The sequence below is a fragment of the Miscanthus floridulus genome, chromosome 17 (assembly GCF_019320115.1).
Source record: "Miscanthus floridulus cultivar M001 chromosome 17, ASM1932011v1, whole genome shotgun sequence".
Classification (NCBI taxonomy): Eukaryota; Viridiplantae; Streptophyta; class Magnoliopsida; order Poales; family Poaceae; genus Miscanthus; species Miscanthus floridulus.
Genome location: NC_089596.1, coordinates 88590942 through 88615722, shown reverse-complemented (window position 1 = coordinate 88615722; position 24781 = coordinate 88590942). Strand labels below are relative to the sequence as shown.

General features: G+C 41.3%; 2 protein-coding genes across 2 annotated transcripts; both read right to left on the bottom strand.

Moving 5' to 3' along the window:
- Positions 1-15767: 15767 nt before the first annotated feature.
- LOC136515937 (probable glycerol-3-phosphate dehydrogenase [NAD(+)] 3, cytosolic) lies at positions 15768-17488 on the bottom strand. Its single transcript, XM_066509386.1, has 5 exons — positions 17479-17488; positions 16928-17149; positions 16267-16514; positions 16023-16162; positions 15768-15909 (listed from the first exon to the last, which is right to left on the bottom strand). Exons 1-5 carry the CDS (start codon positions 17486-17488, stop codon positions 15768-15770), a joined length of 762 nt encoding a protein of 253 aa, XP_066365483.1.
- An 885-nt stretch (positions 17489-18373) lies between these two features.
- LOC136515042 (putative glucan endo-1,3-beta-glucosidase GVI) lies at positions 18374-21890 on the bottom strand. Its single transcript, XM_066508736.1, has 2 exons — positions 21652-21890; positions 18374-19620 (listed from the first exon to the last, which is right to left on the bottom strand). Exons 1-2 carry the CDS (start codon positions 21764-21766, stop codon positions 18647-18649), a joined length of 1089 nt encoding a protein of 362 aa, XP_066364833.1. The 5' UTR covers positions 21767-21890; the 3' UTR covers positions 18374-18646.
- Between the last annotated feature and the right edge of the window lie 2891 nt (positions 21891-24781).

The window sequence follows — 24781 nt, the reverse complement described above, 5'->3', positions numbered from 1 at the left end:
GCAGCCTCCAAAGATAGAGGCTTGGGGGTATTTATAGCCCCCTTGGAAAAAAAACTAGTCGTTTTATAGCCGTTGCCATACCGGATATGCATACCGGACACGTCCGGTATGACTTGCACTGCGCCAACGGTAACTGAGTTACAGTAACGTTGTAAGGCATCGGAACTCCCGATGAATGTCAGAACTTCCGACTGTCGGAACCCCGACTTACGTCGGAACTCCCGACCCTCAACACATTTAAAAACCATGGTAACTAAGTTAAAGTATGTGAGGTGTCGGAACTCCCGACACATGTCGGAACTTCCGACCGTCGAAACTCCTGACTCACGTCGGAACTCCCGGCCCTCAAGGCTTTTGAAAAATAGCCGTTGGCTTCTGGCCGTCCATATCGGACACGTCCGGTATGAATACCGGACATATCCGGTATTACCACCACAGTGAACTCTCCAAGTCAGTTAAGCATGAGATGACAGAACTCCCGACCATCGAAACTTTCGACTCACGTCAGAACTCCCGACGAACCAACCCGAGATCAACAATATTGTCATTGCTGGGCAAATACCGGACACGTCCGGTATCATCCGGTATTGCCAGACCAGCAAAAAACAGTGAGCTCTTTTGTCTCTCAAACACTCTAAAAACTCATGGGTTGGCTTGAGCACTTATAAAACATTATCTATCAACATGATGCATCTCTCTTAATAGTACGACATTCATATTAACTCAAATTTAAAAGTATAACGAATTTAAACCTTTTAAGTTGATCTCTTTCAACCGAAGTCGTGTATTCCACTTCTTTATCAAGTGAGGATGCCAACATATTGATATTGATCTTTTCACTTGAGCATAGCCATCTTAAGCACGTGTACTTGATTCCATTCATCAAATTTGAATAATCTCAAATAGTATCAAGTCACTTCCATCAAAAACTCCAATAGTGATTTGATCCTCCACATAGATATGATCATCATAGCTTGATTAGTACCTCAACTAAATACAAGTACTTTCTTTTTCACCCTAGCTAGGTTCTTCGGCCGCCTAAGCCATCGCTTGCCCTTCACCCTTGCTTAGTACCTCAAAGTCTTTTCATGCTATCTTCACCATCTTAAGCCATCAAGTCACATCTTATGTTGAATCATCCATTCAATTTGTATTGTTATATTTTTATTTCAATTTAGCAAGCTTCAAATATGAGACCATTCCATATGCAATCCCTCATGTCTCATTAATTAATTCTTACGAGCTTACTTTCATATAGTACATGAAAATCTCACAATAAATAAGCCTTTATATGAATTCCATTTATATTGTTGTCTTGTGCTTGAACTAGATTGTTTATACAACAACACATCATTTTGGCTTTTCATTAAGTACCTATGAGATAACCTATTACCTATCCACACTTAGCAAATGAGTTAGACATTTAATCACGTTGTCATTGAATCATCCAAAACCCACTAAAGGGCTAGATGCACTTTCAATCTCCCCCTTTTTTATGATTGATGATAACTTGATTAAAACTTATAAAAGAATATAAACATTTAAACTTTTAGGTTCAATAATTTATGAGAGGCTCTCCCTTAATATGTGCTTATGATTAGAATTCACAAAATGACCTCAAATATCAATTGCGCATACTAGAACATATAGGAGACTCCCCCTAAATCATTGCATCCGTGGGGTGCATGTGTATGTGATAAAGTAAAACCGTGATGCATATGACAAGATATATCACACAAGAATAAATATAAAGGCATCACATCAAGTATTTTCATTCTATCATGCATAGTCCTTATGAAAATAAATATAACACATGTATGTCACACATAGCACTTATTACACATTTTCTCAAGTCCACAAGCCACTAATATAATATAAATAAAGATCATGTCTCAAGAGATACATAGATAAAGCATAAGTGAGTCTTATCTCTCACATGATACAATCTAGCTCAAAATATTACATTAATGAAGCTCAAGAAACTACAGCCTGTAGGTACATATCTTCAGGTACAAAGATAAGCAAATAAAACTATCATGAAGCTTTAATCAGTCTCTCTCCCCCTTTGTCATCTATCACCACAAAGGTCCAACAATGACATACTAAGGTCAAAGGGGCTACAAGCTGTCCTAAAAGCTATGATCACTCATCATCATCTTCATCTCTACCAGCATCCTCATCATCTGAGCGTGTAGCACCGACTGGACGAGAACCACCCGCACCAGACAGGGTCATAGAAACTACCCGTGAGGTCACTCCACCAGTCTGAAGCATACTCATCTACAGCACTAGAACGTGGTTGAGAGTGAGTAGGCACCCGAGCCTAAAGTGGTAAGTGTCAGGGTGCTCTAGAGCCTGCCACTTGCTGCTATCAGCTGAAGGAACTCAACAAACTCTATGTCATACCTACCCTGCTGCTGCTCCTCAGTCTTAGGCTCACTAGCTGCCTCATCTGATAAGTGGAGACCTAGGGGGATCAAGCTCAAGTCTAGAAGCAATCTGCTTCAAAGTTCGAGTATCCTTCCTCCTAGCCTCCCTCTCCTTCTGCTGATAGGTCCGTATGTCCTTGCACATCCCAAAGATAGCACTGAACATCTTGTGAATAGGAGAAGGAGGACTGCGGTGATGTGAAGAAGAATGTGAATGAGCGTGTGGTAGAGGGGAAGCTCGTCCTGCTGCTACACCACCTGCAGGTGCATCTGCCTCTGTGCTGCTACTCCTCCTCCTGGTCCTGCTATAGGTACCCCAACCTTAGGTAAGTCTGCAACAATCTTCAGGGCCTTATGTACCTTGTCATACTCAAAGGTATGTCCTATGATCTGCTCAATTATGTGCATGATGTAGGGAGCAAAACCACAGCCCTTGAGGGGCCTCTCGTCGACACTCCTGATCTCACACCATATGAAGTCAAAGACTGCTAAAAGGTCATGCATCAGGTGCCATCCTATGGAGCAGGTTCCTGGAGTAATCTGCAATGTTTCTCTTATCTCCACCCTTGCAATCAATGGTCTTCCTGAACATCCTGTCTAGGTATCTGTAACTAGAGTGAAGACCTAGAACCTTCCCTGCTACTCCTCTCTCATCCCCCTAGTGGGTACATGTAGGCAAGCTGCTCTAGAGGTAACACCTACTCAGTATGGATCCTATCTTTCTAAAGATCATCATATGAGAAGCCAAGTAGAGTTGCAAAAGCATCATAATCAACACTATACCACTGGCCCTCAAGCATCCAGTGCATACGCCTCTCATCCTCCTCAACATACAGGGTGGCAGTAGAACTGAGCTACCACCTCTGTGTTCTAGTCATGCTAGAACTCCATAATCTCATAAACCCATGTATGCTAACAAATGGCAATAGCATGATCAATGGAGGCCTTCTGTAAATATCCTAATGTACTGCCAGTCAATCCACTAAGACATGGCAATCACTAGGTTCCTGGCGAGGATCACACTGGTGTAGAAGTCCATATGAAAGGCTGTCTAAAATCGATGATCAAACTGAATCCTCGACAAGCCCCTTGGATCAATTCTTCTTTCATCTCTGGCCCTTCTGGTCAGTGCCTTTTCCCCCGATAGTCAACTCTAGCAACATAAGAGGGTACACTAGGTGGATGTGGCTCAAGTAAACCATAGTGCATACCCTAACCTGGCTGGTGCTGAGCTGGAGGTACTGCCTGCTCCTCCTCAATCTCTTGCTCATCATCTGAGCTGCCACCATCTGAATCTTGTTAGTGCTTTTTCTCTTTCTGGTACTAGGCTCCACACTATACTCTTCTGTATCTGTGTTAGAGGAAGAACTGTTGCATCCCTCTTTGTACTGTGGAGCACCCCTAGTAGCTCTGGAGAGTCCTTTGCTGCTGCCCTGCTCCTGCTGAGTAAATCTAGGATGCATTTCCTGTCTTGCCTTCTTGTGTTTCTCCAAAACTGGATCATGCCTATGCTTGGACCTAGGCTCCTATCTTCCACTCATGGCTGTTGTATTGTATCCAAATATATGCAAGGAATTTTAGATACATGCCTAAATGATTGTTTATTTTAGTCCAAATATAGAAATAAGAATAATTATCCTATGCTTTGCAATCACCTCAACCAAACTAGGTCACAAGGTTCATAAAACACAATAGACAATTAAACTTAATCCTATGAATCAATCACCGAGAAGATTGAAACAAGGGAGCAAAGCCTGCTCTGTTGTCCCATATGCACACGTCTGGTATGAGCGGACAACAACCCTAACCGGGGTCCTTCGCTCAATCTTCAACCAATCCAATCCAAACTTTGGGCATAGCTTCTAGACAAGTAATGTAGCATCTCTACCGAAGGAATTCCAAAATCATGCCCTAACCACTTAGATTGGATGAGGTCCAGGATTAGGGTACCTTGAGAGAGTGAATGAAGATGCGATTGCAAATCCAAGTCTCGGGGCCTTCGATCTTGATGCAAATTTCCTCTAATCCAATCCCCCTCTCTTCTTTTTCTCGGTGGAATCACTCGATCGCCAATATGATGGAATAGCGGTGGTGGCGTCAACTTGGAGGAGAGAAAAGAGAGATAGAGGATAAGGGCCGAAGGGGTACCGGCCGTTTTTATAGCTCCGCTCATACCGGACACGTCCGGTAGGCATACCAAACACGTCCGGTATTTGCGGGCTGGCTGATCTTTTTCCAAATTTCATTTACTTAATTCCAATCCCCTTCTATATCATTTCTTGATCCAAAAACATGTATGTCTTTGATCCAAACAAGATGTAAATACTTTTCTTATCCAAATGCCATAAGTAGCACTTCTCTTTTTTAAATATTTGGCATATATAGATTTTGATTACTTGAGAGAGAGATTGTGAGACATAGTAGATTGTGGACTTAAGAAAGCCATGTCATGTGTAATTAGTCAATCAAACAATCAGGGAGAGCTATAATTATCACATGACAAGGCTAGATCACAAAGACCAAGATTCAAATAGTTTTTCAAATTCACACCACCTATACATGCTAGTAATGAGTTTTGAAAAACTTCTAACCTATGTCACACAAATGCACATTCTAACATATAAAGGGCCTTAGATGCACTTACAATGCATGTATGTAAAAATATACCTTTGCCTTGAGCCCACAAGAATACCACTAAGAAGATACATATCATGATAATCTTTTTGTTGACCTTAATTGCCAAATAATCATGCTAGATACGAAATCAATTTTTCATCCAAAGGACTACAAAGAATGCTAGATAAATTTGTTAGTCCACAAGGTGCAAAATGAAAACTGCGCTCCCCCTAAATCAGTGCTTTAAGTAATTTGAATGACTTTCAACTAGCACTTTATTCTATTAAGAATTTTAGGAGTCAATTTTCTATTTTGAACCACAACCAAACAATTTGCCATATTTAAATTTAAGTTCAAGAGATGCTCACAAGTCCACTTAGATTTGTTAAACCACAAGCTTCTGAGTAAATTGAGGATATATAAAAATATGTGGATCAAAGACTCAGTTGTAATCCTATCAGTGTTCTGGTTCCTGCAATACTGGACATGTTCGGAATACGCAGAACAGAAACACTTGCTTTCTGTCCCTGTCCATACCGAACACGTCCGATAGTAATACCAGACACGTTCGATAGGTGCAGGACAGAAACAAATAACCTGCTGCTTGTGATTCTTCATTTTAGCGATAGTATTTATTTTATGCCCTGCATCTCAACAAATAAATTGCTCCACTAGAGAGCCATTAAAAGCATCATATGGCAAAGTAAAATACTTTTCAATTAGCCACTTTCAATATTTCACAAATATGCCTATTTGTGAACTATTGAACACAAAATGAACAAGGTGGCTATCCTATAAGGTTTAGGTACTTGTTACCAATGGTGAGGATGAAATATATGATATATTCATTAAATTATCTTCAGGGTCAACCATATAAGAGATTATGATAAGAATTGGTTGATAGATTGAATGAATATTATCAAATTGCTTGCTCAACCACCCCGAAGCCTTCATCCCATCACCAAGTACCTACATCATTAACCTAAGCACACTTTGGTACCCAACTCTTGTTGGGTCCTTTTGGGTTAGTCAATAAGTCCTTAGGCACCCAAATGGCTTTAGCACTAGTTTGTGGTGAACACATCACCTTGCTAGTGCTAACTCCATTTGTGGTCTTCCTAAGCTTATCATTATAAACAAATGTGTTTGGCTTAGGAGCGTTACCATTTAGGGCATTCATAGCTTAGATACCACTTTCTTCTACAAGCATAGCATATGCGGCCTTTGTTTGCTCTATGCTTGTTTTGCTTGTATGGACATCTATCAACCTTGTGGCCTATCTCATTGCATCCATAGCATCTTCTTGTTGCAACTTAGGCTTTCTTTCTTGCCTCTTTGTACATTGGGCATTTCTTGGTAGGATGTCCCAATTTCTTTCTTATGAGACAAGAGCTTTGTTCATCACTTTTCTTTTGGTTGGCCAACTTGTTTGAGGCCTGTTGTTCGGCCACTTCACACTTGTCGACCCAACTCTTATGTAGACACATTGCTCACTCATGTCCATATAATCCACAACCATAGCATAACATTTTTCCATGTTTCTTGCTCTTGGTTGTGTTGGCCTTACTTGAAATGTGATTTTTTTGTTAGGCTTTGGAAGAAACAAGGTTTGAACCCTTCTCAAGCTTCTTCACCATGTTATCACGGTTATCTTGAGAAGGTTGTGCTTTCTCCCTACCCTTCAACTGAATCACATCTTTCTTTAACCTTTTCACCTCTTCTTTGAGCTCTATGTTTTCTATAAGATTTAGCTCATTCGAAGATTGGCTTGCTTGAGGAGCACACTCATTAGTACAAGAAATATTTAATTGAGATGGTGTACTAGTGAGTGAATGTGTGAGAGGTTGAGAAAATTTAACCGATGTGATCACAACCTCATGAGCTACCTCAAGCATGATGCTTGATTCTACTACTTCCTCATGAGAGCACTTTAGATGAACATAGTTTGCTTGTAGCACATTATACTTGCTTGATAGTTCATCTAGCCTTGTCTTGAGCTCAAAGTTTTTCTTCTCTAGTTGTGAAACACTAGAAGAGGAGTTAGTAACTAAAGCATGCTCAATTGATAATTTTTTAAACCTTTCACTTAGAGCCTTTAGTTTTTCCATCTTAGAGATGAGAAACAATTCTTGCTTTTGAAGTGATTGCTCTTGCTTCACAATCTCTTCTTCAAGCTTATCATTCTTTTCAACTATCTTCATGATGATGAACTTGTCTTTGCGGTTGAGATGATCAAGGTTGTAGCTGTCTTCAATTTCAACATCACTCTCATCTTAATCATCTACTTGAGCTTTCTCCTTTTCTTGATCTTTCTTGTTACTCTTTTTCTTGCTTTTCTTGGCCATGAGACATAAGTGATGAGTATCATAAGATACTAAGGTTGACTCACCACTTGATCGCCATCGGGCTTGAGCATCGTTGCAAACAGCTGCTTGCTGCTCTGCTGCCTCGGCCATACCAGACACGTCCGGTAGGCATACCGATGTGTAGACAGACAGCAAGTAATGCGCTGCTTGCACTTTTTGCTTCGGCTCAGCACTCTTGAGGTTTTATGAGGCTTCTTCGCTGCATGAAGACACAATAGACATACTTTCCATTGACTCGATCTCAAGTGTATCATCACATTTGGATTTTCCATATAAATTAAAAGGTCTAGTCCAAATGAGATGAGTACTCTTCGGAGGTGGTTGTCCATTGAATATTGTCTCATCTTGAATCTCTACACTCAATGTACTCAACATGACATTAATAGCTTGAGCATTGAGTTGCACGCATATCTCTTCCTCTTTTAACAAATTTTTGTAGTTGCTCCAATCAACTATAGGAAGAGGTATGCTTGCATCCACAATATGCTCAATAAGAGGACTAATATCCCTAAAAGCATTGAGTACAAGAATTAACCAAGGTAGAAAGTTTGAACCATCATTTTGGAGAAGCATTGGCTCCAACTCGATAGGCGTCGACATCCTTTTCTCATGGCGGTGAAGCTTTAGGTAAGAACCTTGTTTTGATACCAATTGAAAGGGCCTAGGATGCCGCCTAGAGGGGGAGGGTGAATAGGCGTTTCTGAAAATTAACACCTTTAAATGCGGAAACGATTAGTAAAGGGAGTTTTCAAAATGAAAACTCCAAATAAAGAGTAGTACCACCCCCTCACAAGTTAGCCACAGAGTATACAAGGTATAAAGAATATATCTAAAAGCTACAACCCTGCAATACAAAGTTAGAACAGAGAATGAATATATTCAGCACAGGTAGGAAATACCGGACATGTCCGGTAGGTATACCGAACGTGTTTGGTATGCACGTGTTCAGCAGAACAACCTGGCACAGTGATCAATACCGGACATATCTGGTATACACGATTTCAGTGGAACAGCCCTAAACTTGCTTCTTTCGATTTCTAACTTCAAATCAAATTGCAGGTACCTACTAGATATGACAATATACACAGATAACCTGCACAAAAGCAAGAGCAACACAAATATTGAATGAAATGCGAATTGAGACATGATATTTATTTTACCGAAGTTCGGACTCATTCGAGTCCTACTCTCCGTTGAGGGGGATGCGGGCGACCCAACGAAGGTCAGCCCTAGAGAATACCACGAAGGTCACTCTAGCTAGAGTCTTTTTCAACTCCTTTTCCTCCTTCCACTAGTTGATTTCGAGATGGCAGGAATCGACCGTTACAAACTTTGCGAGGCACACCACAATCTCACGGGTGTTCTCCGGCGATGCCTAACCATCTAGGACCGAAGAGTCCAAGAGTAACAAATGTGAATAATGAAATAGACAATATGCACAAGTGCTCAAGTGGTGGCTTGCTCTCTTTTTCAAATTCTCTCTTAACCCACAAATGGATTTTGCCATTTGGATCACACACTCACTAAGAGAGGGTTTGGGAGAGTTGGCAAGGCTAAAAAAATATGTATAGAAACCTGCAGAATCAGCAGCCTCTAAAGATAGAGGCTTGTGGGTATTTATAGCCCTCTTGGAAAAACTAGCCATTTTATAGCCATTGCCTGCATATCGGACAGACTTCAACTGCGCCAACGGTAACTGAGTTATAGTAACATTGTGAGGCGTCGAAACTCCCAATGAATGCCGAAACTTCCGTCCGTCGGAACTCCCGACTTACGTTGGAACTCTCGACCCTCAACATATTTGAAAACCATGGTAACTGAGTTAAAGTATGTGAGGTGTCGGAACTCCCGACACATGCCGAAACTTTCGATCGTCGGAACTCCCAACCCTCAAGACATTTGAAAAATAGTTGTTGGCTTCTGGCCGTCCATACCAATACCGGACACGTCCGGTGTGACCACCATAGTGAACTCTTCAAGTTAGTTAAGCATGAGATGTCAGAACTCCCGACCATTGCCAGAACTCCTGACCGTCGAAACTTCCGACTCATGTCGGAACTCCCGATGAACCAACTCGAGATCAACAATATTGTCATTGCTGGGCAAAGACCGGACACGTCCGATATCATCCGGTATTGCCAGACCAACAAAAAACAGTTAGCTCTTTTGTCTCTCAAACACTCTAAAAACTCACATGGGTTGGCTTGAGTACTTATGAAACATTATCTATCAATATGATGCATCCCTCTTAATAGTATGGCATTCCTATTAACTCAAATTTAAAAATATAACGAATTTAAACCTTTTGAGTTGATCTCTTTCAACCGAAGCCGTGTATTCCACTCTTCATCAAGTGAGGGTACCAATATGTTGATATTGATCTTTTCACTTGAGCATAGCCATCTTGAGCATGTGACTTGATTTCATTCATCAAATTTGAATAATCCCAAATATATCAAGTCACTTCTATCAAACACTTCAATAGTGATTTGATCCTCCACATAGACATAACCATCATAGCTTGATTAGTACCTCAACTAAATGCAAGTACTTTCTTCTTTACCCTAGCTAGGTTCTTCGGCCGCCAAGCCATCGCTTGCCCTTTACCCTTGCTTAGTACCTCAAAGCCTTTCCTTGCTATCTTCACCATCTCAAGCCATTAAGTCACATCTTGTGTTGAATCATCCATTCATTTGTATTGTTATATTTTTCATTTTAATTTAGCAAGCTTCAAATATGAGACCATTCCATATGCAATCCCTCATATCTCATTAATTAATTCTTATGAGCTTGCTTTCATATAGTACATAAAAATCCCACAATAAATAAGTCTTTGTATAAATTCCATTTGCATTGTTGTCTTATGCTTGAACTAGATTGTTTATACAACAACACATCATTTTGGCTTTCATTAAGTACCTGTGAGATAACCTATTACCTGTCCACACTTAGCACACGGGTTAGACCTTTAATCACGTTGTCATTGAATCATCCAAAACCCACTAAAGGGCTAAATGCACTTTCAGTGGGGAAGAAGGTGGAGGAGGATGTCATTGGTGGTGCGGTGAGGGCCAAGCGTCGTGGCCAGGAGAGAGGCATAGGGAGAGTGATAATGGAGAGGAATGAAAGGGCTTCTCCTAGTGTGGAGACTATATATGCTAGGGTTTGCCAAGAGGTGTTTTTTCAGCCGTCTGATCCTAAATCTTGCGGTTGTGAGTGACTAGGCCGAGATGAGCCGACTATGCTCTAGAATATATACCTAGAGTCATTTGTAGGGATGGCTCTAAAGACCAGCCGCCCCTACAAATGTATTTATAGAGGCGGTTTCTGATTCAGCCACCCCTACAAATATTTTCGTATATTTTTAAATATTACTTCTGCATTTTTTTTATAAATGTGTAAATGTATATATAAATGTATAAATGTAATAAAAATAATTTGCTATATTTTCTCGTACACATAAAAAATTACTTGCTTATATATATAGATATAATGATACATTTATTTTGTAAAATAAAAAAATATTTAAAAATTTTAAAATTTGAATTTGTGAACTTCGAATTGAATTTTAAGACAAAAAATGATCTAAAATGAAAATGTTGTAAACATCAAAGTTGTAGAACTCATCAAGATGTACAACTTATATTTTGGTCATCTTTTTATTTGACAAAATTTGAAGAGTTCAAATTTTGAATTTCAATAAATGACAACTTAAACACGATTGTGAAAACTTAAATGATTTCAAATAAGAAAGTCATGAACATAAAAGTTGTTGAACACATCTCTATCTACAATTTTTATTTTGATCATCTTTTATTTGATAAAATTTAAACAGTTCGAGATTTGAAATTCAATAAATGACAAGTTCAAACAAGATTTTGAAACCATAATTATTTCAAATAAGAAAGTCATGAACATAAAAGTTATTGAACACATCACTATATACAACTTTTATTTTGGTCATCTTTTCATTTGACAAAATTTAAACAGTTTAAATTTTAAATTTCAATAAATGACAACTTCAAACAAGATTTTGAAACCTTAAATGATTTCAACTACAAAAGTCGTGAACATAGTTGTTGAACTCATCACTATGTACAACTTTTATTTTGGTTACTTCTTTATTTGATAAAGTATTAGTAAACATTGTTCACAAATTCACATATCACTCATAGTTTTATAAACTATATGAGAGACATATTGATTTGTGAATAATTTTACTATCACTTTGTCAAATGAAGAAATAACCAAAATAAAAGTTATAGATCTTGATGAGTTATACATCTTTGGTATTCATCATTTTTTTCAGCTGAAATCATTTGGTGTTTTAAAATCTTGTTAGAACTTATTATTTTTTTAAATTAAAAAATTTGAATTGCTCAAACTTTGTCAAACGAAAAGAATGACCAAATCAACACAGTAACTTGATAGGGCATGATTTTAGAAAATTTTAGAAAAAAATCATCATATTTAGAGTTAGTACGAGGAAGAAAGACTAGTTACAAAGTTTACCCAGAGATTAAAAAGAAAAATCACAACTGTTCATGATGATCAATGATGAACAAGTGTGATTTTTTTAATATGTGGCTAAAACTTGTAACTAGTTTTTTCCCTCATACTAACTCCAAATGTGATGATTTTTTTTCTAAATTTTTCTAAAATCATTCTCTATCATTTTAGTCTAGTTATCTATCTTTGTCACTAATTTTAGACAATTTAAATTTTGAATTTCAGAAAATGACAACTTCAAACCTGATTTTCAACCACTAAATGATTTCAGTTGTAAAGGTGATGAATATAAAAGTTGTTGAAAACATCACTATCTACAACTTTTATTTTGATTATCTTTTCATTTAACAAAATTTGAACAGTTAAAATTTTGAATTTCAATAAATGACAACTTCAAACAAGATTTTGCAATCTTAAATGATTTAAACTACAAAAGTCGTGAATATAAAAGTTGTTGAACTCATTACTATCTATAACTTTTATTTTGGTCACTTCTTCATTTGACAAAGTGTTAGTAAACATTGTTCATAAATTCATATATCACTCATAGTTTCATGAATTATATGAAAGATATGTTGATTTGTGAACAATGTTTACTATCATTTTGTCAGATGAAGAAATAACTAAAATAAAAGTTATAGATCTTGATGAGTTATACATCTTTGGTATTCATCACTTTTTCAGCTGAAATCATTTGATGTTTCAAAATCTTGTTAGAACTTGTCATTTTTTTAAATTTGAAAATTTAAATTGCTCAAACTTTATCAAACGAAAAGAATTACCAAATCAACATAGTAACTTGATAGGGCATGATTTTAGAAAATTTTAGAAAAAAATCATCACATTTGGAGTTAGTATGAGGAAGAAAGACTAGTTGCAAATTTTACCCAGAGATTAAAAAAATCACAACTATTCATGATGAACAAGTGTGATTTATAGGGACGGCTGGTGATTGAGCCGCCCCTACAAATCGCAACACCGGGGACGGCTGGTGAGTGAGCCGCCTCTACAAATCGACTCATTTATAGGGACGGCTCGTATCATCAGCCGCTCCTACTGTGCCATTTGTAGGGGCGGCTGGTGAGTGGATCCTGAGCATGCCCATTGTAGGGGCGACTCCATCATCAGCCATCCCTAAAAAAATATCCAATTGCTACTAACATTTTTTTAGCAGTGTGGTGCATGGGAAAGCGGCGCCGTTTGCAAACTATGGTGAGCTAGCAGCTGGGACACGCTCTTGTGCCCGTGTGTTATGTGCAGCTAGCGGCCGTGTGTTTCTTGGCTGAATTTGGTGTCACGCTGACTAATCAAACCATAGTGTGTCCAATGCTGGAGTGCAGGAGCTGCACACGCCAGTCCCGTGGCAGTTTTTGGTAGCTTAACTTGCGAGCGCGCGCGTGCAGTGCTCGTAAGATGTGTACGTGTTTGTCTGCTCTGTGACGAGAATATCTGCACGCAACGCACCAACGCTTTTTTTTTTTGAATCGTACGCACCATCGCTTTGGTTGTGTGCACACGTACTTACGTACGTATACTACTATTAAGCCAAATCTAGTCGGCAGCAGATACATGCATTATTGCGAACAGATCTTTTTATCGTGTGATGATAATACTTCAACACATTAGGAGTACGTACTCCTACAAACTATGAATGCCAAACAGGCCTGTCGCAATCAGCACTGATGTGTGGTGGAAGAATTGGACAAAGCTACGTGACCCTTTACTTACTTAGGAGGTAATATATCAAATAAGTCGAAGTCATTGATTTTTTAACATTTTAAGATAATTTTTAATTAATTAATTTACAATAGGAAAAAAAACATTGCTTTGTGGCTCCTCAAGAAATGAGATATATATTTATTTTGAGACGGTAGGAGCATGTGTTTGTTTGCTTTGCGGCTGAGAATATTTGCATGCCATGCACGTACCACCGCTTGGTGCTGTGCACACGTACAAGCCAAGCTAGTCGGCAAATATTACCTCATTAATGTATAACACATCTTTTTATCGTGTGTATTATATAGGTACACTAGGTGAGGTATGAATGCCAAATAGGACGTGTTTAGGGAGATGTGTGGCGGAAGAGATGAACTGTGCTTACAAGTACCGGGTGACATCAGGGAGAGTGACGTGGTGTGGTGGACTAGTTTTGTCTTGGCGGCTACTGTTGCTATGACGACTACGGTAGTAGGTTCGGCCGTTTCGGTGTAGGAAGCTATTACGGACTTACGTGATGCATAGAGCTAATTATTAACCATATAATTTTTACTCCTTCTATCCTATAATATAGTGTATTTTAAAAATTTTAAAATAACTTATGAGAACACTGAAATGACGTATGTACCCATAGATTATATCCAATTAATAAGAAGTTTCTTCTCAAATTTTGTTTTTTAACAAACATTTGCTAAATCTCTAGGCGGAGTCGTTACATAGAATGCACTATATATTTCAGTACAAATTTTAAAAGTCACATTACACTATATTTCAGGATCGAGGGAGTAGTCTAAATTAGCTTTAGTCTATGTAAATATAAGGACTAATAAATGAGCTAATTTTCATCAAAGTCTCTAACTAGTTGTCAAAGCATCTTCAAGAGTCCTCTATTCATCTTCCTAGATGTCACTATGAGAAAAGGAGAGAGTAGAGAAAAAAGAGTTTTCGTGAACAGTGTACATGTCTGGGTTTTTGGCATCCGACGTCACAATTTGCTCGAAACTTTTACAATTTTTTACCATAGCCTCCACATGTGATAACACAACGCCTCGACAAGTTTCATGATTTTCGGACTTCGTTTGCATTTTATATAATTTAAAATCACATTTCCGGCAAGTACCTCGACATGTTACGTCAACGAGATACTCGAGATTTCATGTGACTTTCTGGATACGGCCTAAACATACCGTAAATATCATGAGTATCAATTTTTGGATGACTAAAGTCCATTATTCCATGTACCTGCAGTTCAAATTTGAAATATCCCAAACAATTAGACGAAACGAAATAAACTAATGAAATATATCAAAAAAAGTCAAAATTACTCCAAATTTTAAAATAGAGTTTTAAATACTGTCACAAGGCCACAGAAAAAAATTTGGGCCCAAAATCAAAAAAAAATTGCCGAGTGCCATGGGGGCACTCGGCAAAGTGGGCTTTGCCGAGTGCCGGCCCAGGGGGCACTCGGCAAAGCTGATTTTCAAAAATAAAAAAAAAATTTGCCGAGTGCCTGACGCTGGCACTCGGCAAAATAAGTTTTAAAAAATTAAAAAAAAATTTGCCGAGTGCCCAAGGTTTACACTCGGCAAAATAAGTTTTTAAAAATAATAAATTTTTTTTTGCCGAGTGCCATCCCTTAGGCACTCGGCAAAGTCTGACGGTAGATGCCCGCCGTCACGGGCCGGCCACCTTTTGCCGAGTGGGACTTTTGCCGAGTGCCGCGGCACTCGGCAAAGCCTAGATTTGCCGAGAGCCAGGCTTTGCCGAGTGCATGGCGCTCGGCAAAGCCACCTTTGCCGAGTGCTTTATTTTGCCGAGTGCGGCACTCGGCAAAATATTTCTTTGCCGAGTGCCCCGATAAAAAGCACTCGGCAAAGTCTCAGGCACTCGGCAAAGTACAGTTTTCCAGTAGTGAGTCTAAATGACAAATAAATTTGAATCACAACAGGTTGTATGTACAGACACGGGCAATGAAGTTTATCCTGGCATATGCTAAATATACCATCATCCAACTCTATAGTGTACACCCAACACACATCTGAGGCGCGTAAATAAGGATCTTGAAGACCAGTAAGCACCTCCTGCAAAACCACAGCAAATACGTATTGCAGGAAGAAAGAAACACCACATCTTAGGCCTTGGCATCACATTTAGGTAGGCCAAGAAGAGATGGCCGGAAAAGAGATTGCCTCTGCGCCATCTCAATTCGTTCCCGTGGATCATACATTGATTCATCACGTATTGCCTGGAGGATGGAATTGGTCGTGAGCTCCCTGCAGGTGAAAGTTAAACAATTTAGGTGCCTGACATCACATTAGAATTTGTAGCCTAAAACTGCATTAACAGTGACTCAGTGAGTCTAAGTGCACCAGTACAAGTTTCCAACCTCTTGATCAAAATTTTGTATAGTGTTTTGAGTATTGGGCATAGCTCAACAGGAGCAACAGCCTTCTTGGTTTCTGGATGCATCACGCTTAGGCTTCCCTGGCTCAGCAGTTCATAAAATGCATTGACTGCAGAAACACCCTAAATCACAGAAACGAATAAGGATCAGCATATAGATACCCCTATACTTAAAGGGCACCCGAGCAAACTTCACATTGTCAAGATGGCAGGTTGGCAGCACAAACCTGGATAGTCCCTTTGCCTTTGATGCTGTCCCCCATTTCTAGAGTCAGTTCTCCCTTAGCTAACTTCTGCCCATACCATGCATTGCGGCCTTTCAGCAGTGTGACATATGTATCAGCTAATAAGGGTCCTGCAAGTTTCTCGGGCTCTCTGGCTAGAAGATGGGTGATGTATATCATTTCAGAAGTGCAAAGTGAAAAGTATACTGATTTGCTGGTTGCACTCTCATTCGTAAGGGCCGCCACCATACCTGCATGGTAAGATCATGTTCAGCAACGTGATAGATATATTAGGCTCCAGAATAACTAGGTTGAAGTGGACAAAGAATATGGAGGCACTCTCCCAGGTCTAACATTCTGTTAATTACTGGATTTGGGTTTTCTTAATCTATGACATGAGAGCTTTGCATACTGTATTAACTACAGTGTGATTCTGTCTTGTCTGACAAATATAAACAACATTGCATTTGGCAGAAACAACAGCATTGCAGCATTCAGTCAATGCAAATAGCCATGCTTCATGAAACAGGGCAGGAAATACTGAACATAAGATAAGATGCCAAAATAGCATTTTTATCGGTTTGATGTTGACCAAGTATCTCATGAGAACTGGGAAAAGAGAGGAGCGAATGGAAATTCCATGTTTCTGGATCAAAAAACTTACCAGCCCCAATGGCATATACATTTTTTAAGCCGCCCATGACTTCATGAGTAATGAGATCACTATTGTCCCATACAATGAAATGGGGTTGCCTCAAGAAATTTGCAAGAGGTTTCCTCCACTTGTCAGCTCCACAAATGCGAGCATTCGCGTACTCTTTGTTATAAATCTCAGAAGCAATGTTTGGGCCTCCAAGATACAGAATGTTCTCCAACGGAACTCCAGCTGCAGTAAGAATCCATGATAAAAAAACACAAGCATAAACCAACAGTACAGTATACAGAATTGAGATAAAGAGCAGGGTGTTAGTTTCAGTTGGGTAAAATAGGCAACAGGTAGAAACCAGAACAAACAATGTTCAGTAATAATCCAGATGAACCCTGCTAAACTGTTTTTACATGTTCATAAGGGAATCAAGGACTGCAGAGCAAACATAACACATGGGCAGTCCCTTAGTGAGGGGACATTAACTAGCTCTCCATATAATCAACAGCAGGCAAATAATATAGTACCAATAGATAATCATAAAACATGCAACAAATATTATGAAGGACCATAGCCCATAGGTACAGATCATGATGATTATCCAGAAAATTTTATCAGGAACATTCCAGAGCTACTGTATCTTGAGCCAGTCGAGCAGCATTTAAATCTTCAATTAAATTTGTTAGCCCCACTTCGACAAGTATACAGCCTGTTCGTTTGGCTGTGGCTTGTTGTAAACGACGGCACAGGAGCATGGTGACCCCGTCAACGCGAGGAACTCGACACAAAACGTGCCATGCACGCTTTTTAAAGCATCTAAAAAATCCCATTCGGTGATTCAAATGCCAAACCAACTTTTCTACACTCAAGAGGGCATGTTAGGTTACTAAAACAAGCCCTAATATCTCCTCACTCCTTAACCTGATTCTTCTACAAAAATTGCCAAACTTGGCCTTGTGAAACTATTTTCCGACTTAAGAGATTTGGTTAAGTCTTGACCGGTTTCGCGTCAACTCGATTTCCAAGCTATCCGGTATGCTAGCTAGTGAATTTCTTTCTCAACCACATGTATTTCATCGCCATCTACAAAGTTTGTACTACAAACTCTATTAAAGTTCCGTATATGCGTTGTATAATATGTTCGCTTAATAAAAATTGAACTAAAACCCTAAGTGATTATAACTTGACTATGACATGTAACTTTTGTTTCGCGTTTTCGATGATCGTTTCAAGTTACGTACATTACTTTACACCCTATATTACATACATTTACACATAATGTGATACACATGCAGTGTTTTAGCAAAAGATTGTACAGTGTAACACCGAGGGTGTTACAGCGCGGAGGAGCAAAGGCTGGTGGAGGCGGGCGCGCGGGCAGAGCGGTGGGAGCGGGTTGTGCGGTGGAGGCGGACGACTGGGTGCAGATGAGAGGGAGCGAGCGTAGCGAGTGAGGAAACGCGTCCGGCCACACGGACGCCCTGGTGGAATCATTATCGAAAAAAGCTGCTGCTCCATGAAGAACACAAAAAAGTCAGCAGAACACCAGTCGAAATGGTCAAGTAGAGACGGATGGCATACTGAAGGAGTACTACTGTATATCTGTATCTATTGAACAAATGCATCAGTAACGAGTAATGACTACAGTAATGTGCTAAACAAATCCATGGGGTGGGGTGTAACGCCGTGTACCGACATGCACTGTACACACGGACAGACTAGTGCTACTCCAGAAGCCTAGGAAGAACCCGCCGTGAAGTCGACGTGGTAGACCTCGCTCATGTCCGGCTGGAAGAGGCCGAAGTGCTGCTCCACGCCCTCGGCCTTGCCGTTCTCGTTGAACATGGCGAACAGGTACGTCTCCACGTCCTTCCCGGGCCGCCGCGGGGTGCCGCCGCCGACGTGCCGCACCACGTTGTTGTTGTACGCCGCCGCGTTCTCCACGGTGGCGCCGTCGCCGCCGCCGCCCGACGGCCACCCGGTCTCCGACACCACCAGCTCCAGCCCCTGCACCCCGGCCTTCTCCACCGCCGCGTGCGTCGCGTCCACGATCGCGTCGAACATGTTGGTGTACACCACCCCGCCGTCCGTCACCGACGACGCCGCGCCACCGGCGTCCGCCGACAGCAGTGCGTACCCGAGCGCCACCTGCCCGCCGCTGCCCGAGTAGGCGAAGTACGGGTACACGTTCACCAGCAGCGGCACGCCCCTGGACGACAGGTACGACACGATGGGCGCCATCACCGGCGCGGCCGCCTCGGAGAAGGCGCCCTGGGACGGCGGGTACGACGTGCCCAGCACGCTCGTGGCCACGGCCGTCGTGACGGGCACGCCCGTGACCCCCGCGGACCGGAGCGCCGACTCCAGGTTCTGCATGGCCGGGAGCACCTGCGCCGCGGTGTCCCCCGGGATGACCTCGTTGCCGGCGTTGATGTACCGGAACTGGACGGCGCCCGCGAAGGGCTGCACGTTGGTGGCCACCCACGACGCGGCGAAGGACGGGTCGGACGCCAGGCGCGGGAGGTCCTCGTTCAGCGTGCCCAGGACCACGCCGATGCCGGAGCCGCGGAGCGCGTTCAGCACGGACGTGTCCGGGTGGAAGAGACGCATGTAGTTGATGTTCTTAGCCTTGTACATAGAGATGACCTGCTCCGGCGCCGGCAGGTTGTTGGCGATCATGCCGTAGTTCACGCCAATCGCACCCTCAGCTCCTGCATTATTAGTTTGATAGCTCAGGATTAGATTGGGTCATCAATCAAAACAAAACAAAACAAAAAGTGAATTTGAGCTTCAACACAAGTAATGAGTGATCATCAGTTCGCGCAAAATTTTCAAACTGAGAGCTGTTGCCATTATGAAATGGTGAAGAAAAACATAGCAGGTTGTGGCTTATTTCGGAGCAGTGAAGGGAGTAGTTGGCAGCAGCCAACAAATCTACAGGGGACGAACTGCAGCTACCAAATTTCCAAGTAGTAATTCCGTTCACAACTCCACGTCTTATTACGTTTTTCTACATAGGATTTGCAACAACCAAGACCAACACCGTCGTTCATAGTACTTCTTGATGTAAAATAAGCAATGGATACACCTTTTGAACTTGGTGCCAAGGTCCAAACAATAGTCAAAGATATGCTTGTGAAACGAAGAAAATACACCTTGGTGTCAAGGGTCCAAACACATCACTTTCAGTTCAGATGTTAAAATAAATATCAAATTAATTTTACTAGACTGCGCAGCTTAGAGGATGGATTCTAAGGCCAAAAAGTCTCATATAGTTAGGCTCATAGCATGTCCAAGAGTCCAGCTACTAAGATGCCCTAATTAGTCTTGATTCATAGGATTATAGTGAGAACACAGAAGAAAATTTGTCCAATGGTGCATGGGCCAAACAGTTTATACAAAGAAAATAATCCTCTCGCCTCTTGTTTTCCATTCCGGTAGGATGGATTCTTTTCTCTTTTTTTTTAGAAAGAGAGATTCATTTTTTGTTGTCTGATGCATTGTGCAAGTCTATGCAAGGAAAATTCCGGGAAAAAAAAAAAGAATTGTGCATATATATATGACATATTCGTCTCTGCTGCAATTTTTTCCTACAAATTCAGATGATATCGACATCTGACGGGAGACATAAAAGCCCGTCTTAAAAGGTCTCTGCCTTTCTATTTCGTCACGCAAAAGTGTGCTGGGCAGATTACTGCTACTATAAATCGGGTGAGATGTACTAACATCTAATAACCAATGATAAAAATATGTTTTTATCGACATCTTTGGTAGGCTTGGCCCAACTTTTCACACTCTGTACCGGCCGACGTGACTGTTCACTTGTCGTATTTGGCTTATAAGCCATGACTTATCAGCCGAAGAACAGTATTTTTCTCTCACACCAAACCAGCCAACGGTACTTTCAGCCATGACTTATAAGCCAAACAAGCCCAAATGAATAGGGCCAGACAATAGCAAACAAGGAGTTGGTCAGTAATTAGATACAGTAATTTGACTGCATCATATCAAATAACATATATCGTGGACCTTAACAAACATGAGTTCATTTCCAATGCTTGTCCTTGTCCTGCTACTAGATGAAGTGTTAAAAAAAATCTTTTGTTGCTTAAAAAATATGAACAAGTAAAAAGAAAAGATAAACCTGTTTGATTATAATTTCCGGAGAGACCCAACCAAGAACACAAAGGATAAACCTAACCACCTCTACGGCTCCACCAGGAGGCAATAAATTTATCCGAGCCACGGCCACCATTTGGCGCCCTCTTTCCTAAGGTATCCCCATTACGGAAAACTTTATCCTAATGCAGGTGCAACCGCAAAACTGATCTAAGAAACACCACCAACCTGAGTACCTGACCATTTGAGAATTGGGATGCAAGGCCAGCAAGATTGCAGTGGGAAGAAAGGGAAAGTATCAAGAACAGATCTTGAATAAATTTTAGCTAGACAACAGGCTACTGAAAGAGCTCGACATGAACTGAAGAAAACAGAAGGAAGAGCGCGGGCGACATAGCATGTATCATTTACATACATGCATCATATAAACTGGACTAATCAATCAAACGAAACGAAACGAAACTGCAGCCCAAGTGTTAATTGGCGGACTAACGCACAGCGCCGAACGGGCAGAAGAACGCATAGGTGATAGGTGAACTGCTCACATAGTCACATGAAGAAGACGGAAGAAAAATTAACGGAAGAAAGTGCAGGTGAACTGAACCGTCGGACTGAGCACTCACCCTGAAAGGCCGCCAAGCAGAGCAGCAGCAAGCTGCAAGCAAGAACCCATGGCGCAGCCATCTTTTCCGCCGCCGCAGCAGCCGTCATCCTTGCACCACCACCGCACGCCGTCATCCCTCAGAACAGCGATCAGAAAGCCCACAGCCCTCCTCTTCTTCTGCTTGGAAAAGGCCGAGAATTTCTCTCCTCTGCCTGATGTCTGAACTCTGAACTCTGGCCAAGGCAACGACGAGCAGGCAACGGGCAAGTTGCCGAGGACAACTGCTCTGTTTATATAAGGCAACGACGAGCAGGCAACGGGCAAGTAGACCAGTAGAGTAGTGCCAAGTATCGAAACGGGGGCAGCCACCGAACCGCACGACTCGGCGAGACAACTGCAGACGCGCGCGCGTGCGCGGGTCAAGCAAGCGCTGTGCTGCCTGAGCAGAGCTGCGGTTAGATACGAAACAGTTCGGATGACCGAATCGACGGCGCGCTCGTGCGCGGTCCACCACGTGGACCGGATCAACGGTCCCGGAGTGGAGGAGGGGGTCCGTTGTGATCTGGTGAATCAAGTGGGGGAGATATATGGGCATTTATCTGTCGTTTGATTTGATTGACCGTCGTCTCAAGACTACTGAGTATTTTTGGGATGAATCTCTGCGTAATAATAACATAAAATTTCGATGGTCTGTTTCCATGGGTTGCAATGGAATTATATTTGCTAGGGTTCTTTTGCGAGACCAGGAAGATACACAAGTATCCGATTTGTAAACGGAAATACTAGCACTCCTTGCATAAACGGCATTTCCACTGATAAGTACTCCGTGCAAGCACAAAAATGATTTACTCCATCCGCTCACAAAACAAGTGACTTTTTAGGTCACCTGGACTCCTGGAGTCTAGATTTTAATTGGTACTCAAACATACCAACAATATGTAATATAGTTCTGTGAAACAACTTTAGGAAAAAAAAAGTCTAGTTGTATCACTTACGAACATTAAAACTCAATACGTAGGATCCTTATTTGAAGTCAAAATCTAAGGCCTTATTTCAATGGACTAGGACTGGATAATTTATAGGATTCAGACTTTGGTAAGTGAAGCTGCGCCACAAAAAAGATTAAAAGGCGCTTCCTAACAATAATTCCTAGGATTACTATCGAAGGTTCAACAAAAGAAAGAAAAATAAGGGTAATGAGATCTACTTCCTCCATCCACAAATACAGTACAGGGGATAGAGGTGAATGGTGAGGTACGAGCTTAATCAAGTGCAGAAATATTTAAATTTACATATAACCCAAATGAAATTTACGTACCAACAGCCTTCATGTTTACATCAAAAGGGGCTTGTTCATCGTGGTAGGCAGCTTCATCATGTTCTACATGGAGGATGACAAATTAAAGGAGGAATAAACACTAAACAATTGCACAAAGATCATACTTCATCAATGGCGAAATGAAAGTTTTTACCTTCATTCATGTTGAGATCAAAAGGTGCTTGGTCTTCATTCAAGGCTGCATTATGTTCTTGATCTTGGACAACATGGATTTGGCCTTCCCCAAACTCAGAGACAGAGGCATCTTCTCCAGCTTTTGCAGCAGAAGCTTGGTTTAGATCAGGTATTTCAGCTTCTTCATCTTCTTCAATTGGCGCTGAATTCAGATCTAAAGGGATGGCAAAGGTTAATTCTGTTTACCTCTGTCAAAAAAAAAGTTAATTTTGTGCCTTTGCTTGACTTGTTTGTTGATTTCGGTTGCTGGTTACACTAGCTGTTTACACAGCAATGGAGGATACTATGTGAGAACAGGCGACGATAAGAATGTTTTGGCGATTGTGGTGATGGTTTTAATACAATTTTTGCATTGGCTCCAAACTGTATATTAGTGTCCCCAAATTATATAATGTTATTCATGGAGGACAAATATGGCAGGAATTTACGCTGGTGGGATTTTTTTTTGGCACTAATCTCCTGCGGTACAATTTTATAAAAAAACTGCCATTTAAAGCATGCGTTACTCGATCGATCACCTGATCATAAATTCCAACGACCACAATTGATTACCAGCAGGCTTTAATTAACGAGTATATTTGTGGAGGGAGAAAGGTTTGGCCTGTTTATATTTTTGAGGATATCGTTTTCATGGCTGATCGTTATTGTTGTATTTTTCTATCAACTACTGTCATTTCCGAAACTACTGGAATATCGGTGTCATATGTGTTTCAACAATATCATACCGATTTTTCTTAAAAAACAATATCATATTGATTTCGTTTTCGAGAAAAAAATGTGAAAATAAAAGTGATTTGGCCTCTTAACGATAGTTTCCGATCATATTCATCCCTAAGTAAGCACCTGTATCTATTTTAAGATGTGTGGCTGTCGACAGAATATGCTCGGCAGTCCACCGAGGGGTATCCCGCGATGGTAGATTTGTCGGTGGGGATGCGCGTAATTAGGAACCAGATGGTGACACAAGGCGCAGAGACAGCGATTTAGACAGGTTCGGACCGTCTGATCGACATAATACCCTACGTCCTGTGTCTTTGGTGTATTGTATTGATCTGGACGACCAAGTAGCTTGATGTAGCCTATCCGCTAGGGGACCCCTGTCTCTCCTTTTATAATCTGGAGGGACAGGGTTACAAGTAAAGTAGCCTATTTGGTACTATACAAGGTCTTGCGGTGCACGCCGAGCAGCGCCATGCACACCTTAACCTTGTGGGCCGGGCCACCCCTGGGGGCGCAACCCGTGTCTTGGGGGCCATACCCCCACAGCTAGTCCCCGAGCCTGACAGTAGGTGACGTAGTCACGTTGTGCTAGGGTAAGAAAGTAGAAGACCAGCCGAGCAGGCAGCCAGTCCCCGGGCGTAGCCTCGAGATGAGAACAAGCACATTCATCGCAAGGTGAAGTGTGCCCACTTAGTCCCCGAGCCTGCTGGAAGATAAAGAATGAATCTTGTAGCAGGGTCAAAGAAGTCTGAAAGCTTGCCGACGTCGTCTGACATGTGCGTATCAAGACCCCAGACGTGCTGCCCAAGATCAGCACCCTGATCCGAACAGTATGGAGCAGCTTGATAGCACACCGACGAGACGTAGCAAGATCCGAGCACCGAGGAGTCCCCGGCGTAGCCGGCGATGTCCGACC

Bases quoted from the DNA above. Each gene is read 5' to 3' on its own strand.
- LOC136515042 (XM_066508736.1), bottom strand. From the start codon at position 21,766: ATGACGGCGTGCGGTGGTGGTGCAAGGATGACGGCTGCTGCGGCGGCG. The intron at 19,621-21,651 runs GTGAGTGCTCAG...CTAATAATGCAG, and splicing joins CTGCTTGGCGGCCTTTCAGG to GAGCTGAGGGTGCGATTGGC.
- LOC136515937 (XM_066509386.1), bottom strand. The intron at 16,515-16,927 runs GTAAGTTTTTTG...CTTACCATGCAG, and splicing joins TGTATATGCCATTGGGGCTG to GTATGGTGGCGGCCCTTACG. The intron at 15,910-16,022 runs GTTGGAAACTTG...TTTCACCTGCAG, and splicing joins TACAAAATTTTGATCAAGAG to GGAGCTCACGACCAATTCCA.